Here is a 13416-nt window from a genome sequence, read left to right as displayed (position 1 = left end):
ATGAGTTTGTTTTTTCTGCCAAAACCTTAATGCCGTGCCCCTAATGCCTTACTGAGCCTCACGCAGCATTTTCCAAAGCAGTCCCCACTTCCTTCACTTCACGTGTGCCTCACAACTGAAATCTGAGGAGGGAGGGTCTGCCAGCACATCCACCTCACGGAGGAAGACACTGAGGCTCAGAGAAGCAAGTGAGTGGCAAGAGCTCTGACTCTTAACGCCCTCATTCCTCCCCCCGCCCCCCCCGCCCCCTGCCCCGCAGGGCTTCCCAGACAAGGCCACACCCCGCAGCGGCTGAATTTCCACTCAGAACCAGTGTCCACACCCCAGGTCAACATGAGCATTCAGCTCTGTGATCTGCGGCCGAGCTGCACGGCCCGCTTCTTACTCCCCTCAAATCCCAACACATCTCAAGCCCCCTTTGTATTCAGAAGTCTGTTGCAGGCTCGTGTTCATCAGTGAAGGTTCTGCCCCCTCACGCCACCCAGGCCAGGAGCATCAGACTCCTACCCCAGGACCAGCGCTTTCTGGACGCCGTACCCTGCTCGACAGGGGTCTCCTTCTCCCACTCCCCCTTCAGATTCCTGGTTCTGAGGACTGCTAGGGCAAGGAGTTTGCATCTCTTAGGGGAGAAATGAAGAAGGGAAGGAGAGAAAGCTGGGCCTCTCGTTAGCGTTTTGGTAATTAAATGAGTGCAACCTTGGGTTGGTGAGAAAATGGCTTGCTTCTGGGGGGGACCCTAGACCTCTCCGCTGTCTGAATATTCCATGTGTTTGTTTCCCTAGAGGGCTAGAGAACCCTGGACACAGAGTTCAGCAAGAGAGAGTGAAATTAAAAGAGGTTGTGAGTCTTTAACCTTGAGCCTGAAATGAATGTGAACTAATCCCAGACTCTTGGCTTCCTTGAAGCCGGGTAAACATTCGAGTATGTCGAACCCATCCCAGCCCGGGGCCTAGGCATTTCCTCAGAGCGCCGACCATGGCACGGGTCTCCCTGCTCCCCCTGTGCTGATGAAACCAAAACGTCTGAAACCCCACAGACTGGGTCCTTCCCTCTCCCCCCACCCCACGCCCAAATGTGGCTTATGCCCCCAAGTCCCATCTTTAGAGTAGGCAGGGAAGGAAGATAGAGGAGCTTTTTTTCTTCCCATAGTTTTTTCCATTTCAGCCGCGGAGAGAACCGAAGTGGAGACTTGAGATGGCCGTGGCGGGGTGTCCCGAAAAGTCTTGTCCCCACAGTCTTGTCCAGAGCAGTTCATTCTTTCTGTTGTCTCCATGCCAGGGGGAGGGCGAGGGGCCTGCATCTCATCGTGTGTCATCCCCTCTGCGTTGTCAGTCACATGACACGGTCCTGCCACCATCCCTCCTCCTCCACCAGGCACTCTAGGTGGCATCTTATTGCAGTTCAGCCTCAGAATATGCTGGGCACTAGGTTGGGCAGCTACAATGATAATTATCATTCCCATTTTACAGACAAGAAAACTGAGGCCTGCAACACCTTTTTTGTTGTTGTTTTCACTTAATCAAGGGATAATGACCCACTTATCATGAGATCAGAATATTTAATCATCTCTACTAAACCACAAATAGGGAATCCAGGGGAAAGAAGTCTCAGAGCAGCCAAAGGGCCGTCACAGCGCGCCAGCACTAATGCATGGCGTCTACCTGGCTCTTGCTCAGCCCGTGCTGCCTCCTATTTAAAGCAGGGTTCCAACATGCAGGATTCCCTGCTGTCCCCAGGCCACAGCACGTAAGACAGGGAAGGGACAGAGATGCTCTTGAGAAGACAAGGAAAAGTCAGAACTAGTAATGATGGCTGACAGCAAAGAAGAAAAACTCAAAAAAAATCGGAACTGTGGGGTCTTACACAAGACCAAGAAGGATTATTGACAAACTTAAATTCTTCTCTGTGTACTCTAAATTAAAAGGCAGAGGATCATATGATGTGCTTTAGAAAGACTCCCCTCTGAAATAATAAAATACACCCTGAGCTATGACACTTCAGATCATCAGCCACAGTCATGGGGAAAATTCACTTCCCTGGACAGGGCTCTCCCCACCTGTGCCCCAATGAGCCACCCCTGGGTGTAGCTGAAAGCTCCACAAATCCTGGGACCACAGGGCCTCCCCACAATCGCCATATCCAGTCCTCTGCCCCCTGTGGTATGGGGGCAGCCACCACTCTGCAGGGGCACCCTCAGCACCACGGCCACCTCGGCTGAGGCTCTGCTCCTTGGAGGCATCAATGCTGCCTTGTTTTCCCTGCCACTGGCTCTGTCCGCTCTGAGTTGGGGCTGGGAAGAGATAAGGAAGACCTTTGTCCTGAGTCTCATCAGCCCCTTGAGATGAGAAGCATGGCTTTCCCTCCCAGGAGTCCAGAGAGGGGACACTCTTCCAAGTGAGGATCCTGTTCCTCTGCACCCTGTGAGGCAGGACAGAGGACGACCAGCGAGGCAGTATGGCTTGCCCACAGTCAAGGCACCAGAGTGGCTCAGATCTTCCTGCCTCCGAGTCCAGCTCTTTCCACTGGCCCGGAAGACCCAATGTCCGGCCTCCTTCCATTCCTCAAAGAACTACAGGTTCCACTGAGACACGGAAAATGAAAGAACTTGCTGTTTGCTGTCTCAGTGACACACTCCCTTAGAGTCCCGTCCAGGGCTGGGTTTGGCCATCTGATTCTGCTTCATTTTTTGGTTTTGTGTTTTCAAAGCACAAATGAAGAAAGAAAGGAAATACCCCAGGAAATAAGGGACCCCAGAGCCAACTCCAATAACTGGCCAGGGCTTTCAGTCTATACTCGAGTGTTTACCTCCCAAATGCATGAAGGAAAGAAACGTTGGGTACAAACGGCCTCCGTTCACATTGTCCAGGCTTCCAAGTGTAGCTGTGTGTCTGTCTGTGTGTGCCGTGTGGTTCCTGACCCCCACTGTGGCATGCTCCCACCCCCAAATGTCATCGGTCCGCCGGCTCCTTCGTGCTTTCTGGCTGCCTCTGCTCTGCACCCCAGAAAGCCCTGAGTTGGCTTTGGTCTGCTTTGCTGCCTTCAGTGTGATGTTCCCGTTCTCTGTTTGGTCCTTGTGTGTCTTCTCTCATCCCAGCTCATTCAACTGTCTCTCCTTTCTGTTCCTTTTCTGTTTGTGACACGTTATCTGTTCCATGTTGTATGGTTTCTTAACTGCGTGTGGTTTTTTTAAGATTAATTTTTTTTAAATAGCCTCTCCTCCTTCCTACTTTATTCCCACCTGGTCCCACTCCCCTTCTGCATGGTTGAAACTCTGCTTTGAAGTTAACAAGGCTCAGTCTCTCACTAGGTCTGGGTGCCCGCCGGAGTGGACTATGCTTCCTCTAACCACTGTTTCCCATCACCTCTTTGATGGGGCTTGATTCCTCCTGTCCTGATGCTGTAGTTCTGACCAAAACCAAAGCAATTTTAGAAACCTCCTGGATGCATATAACCCGAGCCCCTCTTCCATTCTTCCGCCTCCTGTCCATGCTCATAACACCTAACAACTGTGGATTCCAGCCACCTGCTATGCCCTTACCCCTCCCCACCCGCCCCTCCTCTGAGCCCCCAGTGCTTGGCTGTCACCCCCCAAGGGCAGCGCTTCTCACCCCCGTGCTTCCCTTACAGATCCGCGTCGTGAAGGCGTTCCGTAGCTCTCTCTATGAAGGTCTAGAAAAGCCTGAGTCTCGAACCTCCATCCATAATTTCATGGCTCATCCTGAGTTCCGGATCGAAGATTCACAGCCCCACATCCCCCTCATTGACGACACCGACCTGGAAGAAGATGCTGCGCTCAAGCAGAACTCGAGCCCGCCCTCGTCGCTCAACAAGAACAACAGCGCCATCGACAGCGGGATCAACCTGACGACTGACACAAGCAAATCAGCTACCTCTTCAAGTCCAGGGAGCCCCATCCACAGCCTGGAGACGTCGCTTTAGCTGAGGACCCCGCCGCCACCCCCTCCCGGGCACCCACCCATCCAGGCACCCAACTCACCAAGCAGCAACGAGCAACAACAGGAAACCAAATACTGGCAAGAAAACCAACGTTTCCACCCAACAGACCCTTTTTCTGGCTGCGATGCTGTTTGAACTCTTTTTCACTTTGAGGCAAGGGGCAGGATCTCCTCCCGGGGCTTAAGGGAGTGAGCGATTTTTCCCAGAACACGCCCTTCCTGGCTCCCGCCCAAACGTGGACCAGCCATGCACCTGCCCGGCTGCCACGTCCCCTGCATGAATGTACTGCACACTTCCAGTCCTCCCCTTGTTTGGTTTTTGGGGGGTTGGGGAGGGTTTTTTGTTTGTTTTCTTAGGCGGGAACTGCAAACAGACTCTTTTCTGAGACTATTTATCCAATGCACTGGTCTGTGAGTTTTTGAAATGCTTGCACAGCATGGTCTCGGTTGTATAGGTTAATTTAACAACTTTTTGAAATTGCAGAGGTTAACTCGCCTCGTAGATTTGCACCAATGGAACCGAAGAACTTCATAGACACTCACAAGGTTATATCCATTTCTTTGTATCTATATCAACGTATACTTCTCCAAGACTGTATACGTCCATATAGATAGGTAGATATATATATATATAAATATATATACATGGATATATAAAGTTTCTTTGCCGGCATGTTGCCTTGTTTCCGCTTAAATTGCTCTATTTTAACTTATTTATGTCCTAAAAGAAGAATGTAATTTGTTTACAAACCTGTAGATAACATCTTTGGCTATTTGTACGGTTTAAGAACACTGGTGGCTGAGATGCTATCAAAACACCTCAGCCCAACAGACACTTCCCTGGATTGCATCCTCGATGTTTTACGATAGCCATGTTCTGATTTTTGCCTGCTATTTCCGTTCAATAATGTCACTACCGCGAGAGGCTCAGGCAGAAGCCGAATGCTACCGAGTACCCGTCCTGAGGGTTGAGGACCACGCTCCGTAGACAAAGGGAGAGGAAGAGAGAAGGCTTCCTGGGTCTGTGGCACTGACGGCCGTCCTGGCCCCAGGACGGACGGGAGCCGCTAAGCAGTGGTTGAAGACTTTGCTTTGAAGACTTTTCTCTCAATGAAACTCGCTTAAGTTTACTAAGAGCATTTCAGAAAGAGGTTCTTTGGCACTGTCTGTACAGAGATTGAGGTAGTGTTGCAATATTATAAATGCTATTGTGTTGATTTTTTTTTTTTAGTTAGTAATTTAGAGGTTTATTTCCTTATAAATTGCAGCGGATGAGCTGTTGGCATATTGGATGAGGATCATTATGGCTTGCTGCTTTTATTTTTATTTTTAAAGAATAGCCTTTTTCTCTGCACTATTTAGATCCGAACAAACCTTATGATCTGTATATTGAGATGTATTCAGTGTGATTTTTAAACCAAATTGTCTTCCTGTAGTCGCAATATATACTGTAGCCTTTTAACAGCAAGTCTTGCTTTCCCAGACAGAAAGCCATTCTGAAACCCTACAGTATCACAGGTGAGAAAAGGTGGTTATTTTCCCCCCAAGACAATAACAGCACTAGTAATCCCACTTAATAAGAGCTTATTTAATTGTATGTCAGCCTCTTAACTGCTAAGCACTTTGTGGGTATCAGCTTTTTTCATAAAAGAACTTTTGTATTTAATACAAAGTTTGCTTTGAGACTTTTCAGCATACGATCTTTTTCCATAAACTTGTACAGTGCAAAAGACATTTTGAATACCATGATCGATGACGTCCCGTGCTTCGAGGAAAACCAAACACTTTTCCGCCTCGCTTGCGAACTTCATTCCTCATATGACCCTCCCCACGGTTGCTCTGTGTCAGCCCAGCCCCTTCCCTTCTCCAGGCCCAGAGAATTCTTCCACAAACAAGATGAGAGCCACTCGGGAAAAGAGCCATAGTCAGCCAGGAGGGCCTGTGTCTGGATGGCTGTGGAGAAACCTGAGGGTTTGGGATCCTGAGCCAGCCCATTCACCTGGCAAAACCTGCCTGGAAAGAGGACCTTCTCTGTGAGCGAGCATCACCGTGATGTTGTGAAGAAACATCTCTGAATGTACCCAGCAGAGGAAACTGCATCCCCAAAGGGGTGACCAGCCCTCAGATACGCAGATTGGATTCCAGTACGACCACCGCCAAAAGCCAGCCCACAGCTCTCCTGCCGAGAAAGGAAAGACCTGCACCCGTAAAACATGGGGCAGCCTTGGAACGTGGTGTTTTTTGTCGTTTCCTTTGTCAAGGTTTTCCACCCGCTTCTTTGTTCCAATCTTGTGTCCATGACCTCATTCCATGACACCAGGGAAGCTGCGCTTGCACACCATGCTCCCTGTTCCTTTGGAGCCAGCGCGCGAGGAAGACAGGAGGGGCTTCTCTGAGTGGAGCCTAGCTTGGGGAGCAGGGAGCGACGGCGCTACCAAGAGTGCCCGACATTGCTGTTGGTCTTCTCTGGTCAGGAATGATGGCTGTTCACCCACGCACCCTCACTCTCACACTTGCACACACATCCACACACACAGGAAATGATTGGTTTGTCAAAACTCACTGTAGTACATAAAGCTTGCACTCTGCGTCCTATATCTAGCAGCATGGGGTACGTTTGGCAGTTCACCCCATTAGGGGGTAAATAATTTATGACCATTCATCTGTTTTTATGAATTTTTTTATCTAGACAATAATTGTAAATAAAGAACTCACCGTCTCTGTTCATTTACTACTATGCAATGGTTATGCTTTCAATTGCTGACTCTTCTTACTCCCGCAGCGTGGTTCTGAAATGTCTGTGGTGTAAAAAAAAAAGGGCGAAAACCAACATCAAACAGAACATAGTAAATATATACTCTGTAATGTATACTTTTTTCTGTTTGGGACTGCACCACCCTCTCAGCTTCTTTTCTGTCTTCTGGACAGGGGCTCCAGGAGAAGGCAGCAGATTCATTTCTGAGGTCTAAGCTCACCAACTTGTCTCCCTCCAACAGATGAGGGATGAGCAGGGGCCCATTCAGTGACCTCTGGGGCTGTAGAGTCACCTGCCTTTAAGGTGGGCAGGGAGGAAACTCAGGCGTTTCCTTCCTGCGACTCAAGCAGTGCTCTCCCTAACCCAGAAGCAGCCTCAATTGCTCCCACCAACCCCTCACCGTGGCCGCTTGCCCCCTTGTCCCAACCAAAGCATAGAGCTGACAAGAGGGAGGGTGCCCTGCCTCTGACACCAGACTCATGGCAATGACTGCACTGGGGCAGGGACTCTGGACCTGTCTTATCCTGGGTATCCCAGTTACTGAAGAGCCACACTTTTCCCCAGCCATCCTGAAATGCCCCCTTTACCACAGACTGACAGCTTAGATAAATGTGGGTCTGTTTCTGGAATTTCTCTTCTGTTCCCCTATCTGGGTGTCTCATCTGGCACCAGCCACACGGTTTTAATTACTGTCGCTTTATATAACGTTTTAATATGTGCTGGGACAAGTCCCCTTCACTCTTTTTTGTTTTTTACAAAAATTTACAAAATTCCCTGGTTATTCTCTCACATCTACTCTTCCAAGTAAACTTTAAAATTTTGCCAAGTCCTCCACCTCTCCCCTCCTCCCACCCCAAATACTGGGCCCTGTCATTCTATGTGCAAACATCCCGCCACTGGAAGTACTGTCCACTCAGGCTCGTTAAATAAAGTGTCCTGTAAGGAGAGACAAAAAGGGTGCCCTGAATCTTGAGGGAAGCCCAATGTTCCTCCCATCATCTCACCTGTCCCCTAAGCCAGGGTGTCATCAGAGAGGCCACCGAGCCACCACCCAATCTCAGTTTGAGACCCAAAGTCACCCCCCTTGGTTGTGCTGGGCTAGCCCCTCCATCTGCCCTGGTCCAGATGAGAAAGAGGGGTGTCCCCCAGACCCAGAGCTACCAGAATGCGGGGCCCAGTTGCCTCTATTTCTAATTCTCCTCATGGAGAAACATTTATTCCTGTCTCCCTTTCCTGAACTTCTTTTCTTTGGGGGAGGGTCAACTCTTGCTCTTCGTTCGGAGTTTTCAGCAGTTGGGTGACAGGCCCTTTGGGGTGCAGCCGTTATCTTGCCTGGCCTTTCTCACCACCCAGACTCCCCTCCCCGTTCTTGCTCTACTTACAGGAGGCTGTCACCCGGGTGCACTGTGACGTGCCTCCCACCCCAAACTCTCTCCACAGTGTCTGAGATCCCACCATTGGAAGAGCAGGGCAGGGGTGCATTTCTAGAAGGCTTTTGGGTCTTCCAGAGCCAAGGCCTAAACCAGACAACAGCAGAAAATCCCCAAGTCTTCTCCAAGTTCCAAAGCAAGCTCTCCTGACGTTGACGTAGAGATCCCACCCACCCGAGTGGGAGCCGGGGGGGTCCCAGGCCCTGGGCATCAGCCATCACCCCCTCCACCAAAAGCAAGAGATTTGAGGCCGCTTTCGGACCGCCCTTCTCAGCCCCGAGTCTGTTTTGTAATGCCTGTGGTGCTCTCCCTCCGGACCTTTCCTCTCTGGGGTCGCCACACTTTGCTAACTCTTGTGTGCACATATTTTATAACAGAGTAGCGAGGAAATGGTGCCACCTCCAGCTTCCACAAGCTGCCTGGGCTCTGGGGGGCTCTGGGGGGCTCTGGGACAATCGGGGCTGGGAAATGACTGTGCTCTTATTGTACACTCTTTATTTCTCTGTATCTCTGGCTTGTGCTCTTTGTAATTAATGGGATTTGTCTGCCTTTTCAACACTATACTGAGCAATAACAATAAATGCACACATGGAAATGCAGACACGGTACACATCACAAGGCCTTTTTCCGTAGGCTAGCTGGGTCCCTACCCTCCGTGGATTTGAACTTAGGGGGAAACTGAATCCCTGGGAGGGAAAGGCACTTTGCCCAAGGGTGCACAGCGCAGTGGGAAGTCTCTTTCCTTCCACCTAGTAACACCTTTCAAACATCCACTGTTCAAGGGAGACAAGTTTAACCTGCCATGAGTCTTTAACCTTTCACAAGGAATGGCTGACAGTCCCAGAGAGCAAGACTTTGGGGGAAGGGGCCTCAGGAGGAGGAGGAGATTCAGGGGCAGAGGGTCTGGGAGGTAGGGGCACAAATTGGAGAAAACTAAGAATGGGCTGATTTGGGGTCTGGGATTAACCAGAGGGAGGTGATGGGAGATATGGACATGGGATGTAGGTGGCATCCCCTACTAGGGAAGGGGAAGGCAGAGGGGAGCCTGGCACCCTAAGAGTCTGAACTTTGCAAACCTCTGCTGAACATCAGCGGAGAATGAGAATGTGCCCAGATCAAGAGATGGTCCCAGTGTTGGTACAAAGGGTGAGGGTTGCACATGCACACCACACACACACACACACACACACATACTAAATCCCAGCTCTTTTCAGAGAGAACTGATCCCCAGATCAAGCACCACAGGCCCATCCAACTTCCAAACACCGTTTCACATCCAAGGGTCCCTTTAATCCCAAGATCCACCTTCAGAGGAGGTATTATAACTCCCACTTGACGGAAGAGGAGACAGCAGCTCAGAGAGGTGGAAGGTGTGCCCACCTAGTAAGTAGGAGAGTCAGTACTGATACTTAGCAGTCTTGATCCCAGTATCAGCACTCAAAACCTCCATGTTATAATGCTTTTCAGTCCCACCAGCAAAGACCCTAATGAATAAGATACAGTTGCATTCCTTGTCCCAAATCCGCAGTCTCTCCAACTTCAATGCCAACACCAAGGAATTCCTTTAATAACCACTATGTCCCATGCATTATATTTGTATTATATCTAATATGCCATTGTCCCCATGTCCACTTGAGGAAGGCGAGGCTCAGAGAGAAGTGATTTGACCTTATCACCCAGAGAATCACTGGTGCAGCCACAGAGCCAAGGCCAGGGCCTGTCCCTTGAAACACAGGGGGCCCAAGAGCCCCGCCCCTTTGTTGGCTGCTCCGCCCTAACGGCACGCCTTCACACCCCTCCAATATTTCTCCATTAGAGGGAAGTGAGGAGTCTTGAAAGCTGGGGTGGGGGTGGAAGGGTGGGTTGCTGCCCAGAGGCCCAGCCCTGAGTTCTGTGAGACCCCACTCGCTGGGCCCCCCTCCAAAGCTCCTTGATGGTGTGGGTGTGTCCCACTCTCTGAGCCTTAACATCTTCCCTCAAGCAGCACCCTCCAGCTAGGGTTCTCACCTCCAGTTTCAAAAGAGGAAATGGAGGGACTGCGACGTACCCAAGCAGAGTCTAGTCTCCACCCTAGTCACCGGACTCCTTACTGCCATGAGCGGCCGAGGGCTGCCAGATCTGTGTGGCTGAGGGAGCCCCCGGCCCTGTCCAGCAGTGCAGCGTTCTCACTGTGCTTGTGGGAAGCGGGGATTGGGGTCAGGAGCCCCGGGGCTTGGGTCCCGGCTCTAGCTGCAGAAGCCTGGCTGAGATCCCTCCTTGCCTGGGGCCTCTACCTGTGAGCCAGACTCAGGGGATCCCAGCTCTCCGAGGAAGGGGCAGTTTGGAGCATGGGTCCCACGGCTTGCAGAGGGCTCAGCCTCTGGTAGGGGGCATTCCCTGGACTTCTCTGCCCCTGGTCCCAGCCTTGGGTCCTGAGGAGGGACTAACAACAAGGAAGCACGAGGACCGGTCTCCCGACTCCCCCCAGAACTAATCATCCTACAATGGTCATCACAAGGCTGGCCGCACCCAGAACCGCAGACAGGCGGGTGACGCTGTGGGTGTGAATCCTTTCTTTCGTATACGGATCTCAGGAAAAGGGAAGAGTTGATCCAGAGCAAGACAGCCTAGATCTTCATATTCCAAAAGCCCCTGGTCAGGGTCGCCGGGGGAACGAGAAACCCACCCCGCGAGTCTCGCGCGTTCTGCAAGCAGAAGGGGCGGGGCCGCGGGGGGAGCGGCGGGGGCGGCCTTTGGAAAGCGCGGAACCTTGGTGTGAGCTGGCGCGTTGCTGCCCGGAGGCTCCTGCGCCGGGGCCCCACGGCCTGCCGGCCCGGCGACGGAAGTGAGGCTTTCGGAGGCGCCGCCGGGAGCTGCCACGTCCGAGGCCGGAGCCGGCACACCGCAGCCATGGTGAGCGTGGGGGCCGGGGCGCCGAGCGGGTCGCGGCCTCCCGGGATCCTTGCCGCGCCGAGGTCTGGGGGCTCCGGCCCTGCCCCGCCGGGCGGCTGGGGTGCAGAGGGGCGGCCCCGGGCCCCGCCGGAGTTGTGCGGCCGCGCCGTCCGCCCCTGCCTGTCCTCTCCTCCCCCCCGGCGGTTGGAAAGAGCCCCCGATCCGCGGGGCTCCTGCGCCCGAGCCCGGGGGCAGCCCGGCGTGGTTGGCAGTCAGCCCGCCGGCGGCCCTGGAGCGGGCACCGTCGCCGTCCCCGCCGACCGGCGCGGAGCCGCGGGGCCAGAGGCCAGGCCTGCGACGCGCCGAGGGGCCGAGCCGGGATTCGCCCCGAGCGGTCCCGGTGCCGCCGCCGCTCTCGGCAGCCGCTGTGGCTGGCGCCCGGCACTGTGCGGGGGGCTGCGCGGCCCTGCGGCGGGGCCGTGTCTGCGCCTTCCGCGCGGCTCCGGGAGTGCAGGGACGGCCGCCTGAGCCCGGCGCGGGGGTCGGGAAGGCAGGCGTGCCTGCGCCCCGAGGGAGCCCGGGGGAGCCGGGAGTCCAGACGCTGGCTGCAGCTCCTGCCCTGCAGGCGCGGGTGCGAATCGTGCATCTGCTTTAGCCTCTGGTTCCTCAGCTGCTGAGAAGAGTTGGGGTCGTGTGCTCTGACAGTTAGCTCTTTCTAAATGGACTTTGAACTCGTTAACTGATTCTGAAGAGCTGAATTGTGAGGGCTGCTTCTTAATACTTAACAAGGACCAGACGACTGGAGGTGCTTGGGAGGAAGGACTTTTTAGTAAAGGGTTTTGTTTTGTTTTGTTTTCTTAAAAAGCACTTGTTGAGAAGCGTGGTTCACCAATCCTGTCTGGGGCGTGAGAGTAGTTGAAAGTAAGTGCTGGTTATCTCTGAGGTCCTTTGGTTAGCTGGTATGAAACTACCAGTGAACTTTCTTCCTGACTCTCCTTAGCCCTCAGCCAGTGATTTAGGGCATTGGATGTAACAACTACTTTATGTTCTAGATGAGCAGCCTAGTGGAGTGGAAAGCTCGGTGGGCTGGGAGTTAGCAGGTGGGGCTCTTCCCAGCTCCACCTTTATCTAGCTCTGGGACTTTGGCAAGTGCTTTCTCTTCTCTGGGCTTCTTCAGTTCTTTAGTCTGTCAGGCAGCTCTGATTAACTCTGCTCTTCATCGTTCCCACTGCACATGTGATGGCACTTTGTAACCTAGACAGCTTGGCACTCTTAAGAGACTCTTCTCTTTTATCCTCCTTACCTGCCTTTGCAGACCGAGGGGGCCCACTTTTTAGGGAGTCTAGACTTCAGTGAGAGAACTTGTGCTTACTTGATGTGTACCTTTTGGACTGCTTGGCAGCCATCCTCTTCCAGTGTTCACCTTTCTGAAAAGTCAAGTCAGACTTTATACCTGCAGGGCTTGTGCTGGAAAAGGATGAAATGGGGAAATGGTAAGAAATATCAGTTCCAAACTGAAACCTTTTCAATCCCGGGAGTTTGAAGAGAACAGTGGTTGAGCAAAGTAAAACTGTCTGTTTTTGTTCGTTTGCTTATTCATTCCTTCTGGTTGCAAGGCATTGTGCTGGGTGATTTGAGAGGATTCAAAACTATGGCCAACGCAGACGTTGGCTTGAGGGAGCTCACCTAGTTGGGAGAAGAAACAGCGTCAAGTGTTGTAGACATTCAGTGCTGAAGATATTCAGAGGAGTCCTGCCACTGATGCCCAGGGGATCTGGGAATCTTCAAAAAGGGGGGCATCATTTGAGCGGGATCAGTAGGTGACAGTCTGAGATCTATCACAGGGGGTGGGCCAGGAAGCAGCCTCAGGAGAAACTTGAATCAGTTCTCCAGGTCTTAGGTATTAACCGTGTTATGCAAAAAACTGCCTGGAACATGTGAGCCTCTGTCATCCTGGAAGGGAACACCAGCCACAGCTCCCTCAGGGACCCTCTTCACCCCCAAAGGTAGCGAGGACTGCTTGCTATGCCCCCTCTTGGTTCCTGTTATCCCCTTCTGCTTGGACTGTGTTTTTTCCCAGTGCCACCTGGCACTTGCTCCTCATCTAAGCCCCAGTTGGTGTCTACCACCAGTGGCCCATTAGGCTGCTACAGCACTCGTAACCACCGTCAGAGCATTTATCTTGCCATGTTCAGGTTACTTATTATGTGCAAGCTTCGCAGGGGCAAGAAGTACCTCTTATTTTGTGTCTATATCTCCAACCCCTTGGCAAAAAGAAGGTACTTAGAGTGAATGTTTAGTGAATGAATGAATGAACAAATGAAGTCAAGAGCTTTAGAAATGATCTGTGGATTTAATGACATGATTGTATTCTAACTGCCATCAGTTCATTTACCAATGATAA

At 52.1% G+C, this 13416-nt stretch overlaps 2 protein-coding genes across 4 annotated transcripts in view; both read left to right on the top strand.

Annotated features, from left to right (window-relative positions):
- The window catches only part of ATP2B2 (ATPase plasma membrane Ca2+ transporting 2), a 305152-nt gene extending 298465 nt beyond the window's left edge, over positions 1-6687 (top strand). For all 3 annotated transcript variants that reach the window (XM_087431489.1, XM_087431490.1, XM_004443588.3), the window contains one exon: positions 3628-6687. In XM_087431489.1, coding sequence (XP_087287615.1) covers positions 3628-3939 — 312 coding nt within the window. In that variant the 3' untranslated portion in view covers positions 3940-6687. The remainder of the gene's footprint in view (positions 1-3627) is intronic.
- Positions 6688-10915: 4228 nt separating this feature from the next.
- Positions 10916-13416, top strand: part of SEC13 (SEC13 homolog, nuclear pore and COPII component) — a 32420-nt gene continuing 29919 nt past the window's right edge. Inside the window, exon 1 of the mRNA XM_004443591.3 lies at positions 10916-11033. Coding sequence (XP_004443648.1) covers positions 11031-11033 — 3 coding nt within the window. The 5' untranslated portion in view covers positions 10916-11030. The remainder of the gene's footprint in view (positions 11034-13416) is intronic.

The sequence above is a fragment of the Ceratotherium simum genome, chromosome 5, assembly GCF_057802395.1.
Source record: "Ceratotherium simum simum isolate JZ-2026a chromosome 5, ASM5780239v1, whole genome shotgun sequence".
NCBI classification, from domain to species: domain Eukaryota; kingdom Metazoa; phylum Chordata; class Mammalia; order Perissodactyla; family Rhinocerotidae; genus Ceratotherium; species Ceratotherium simum.
This window is presented reverse-complemented; position numbering and strand designations above follow the sequence as displayed.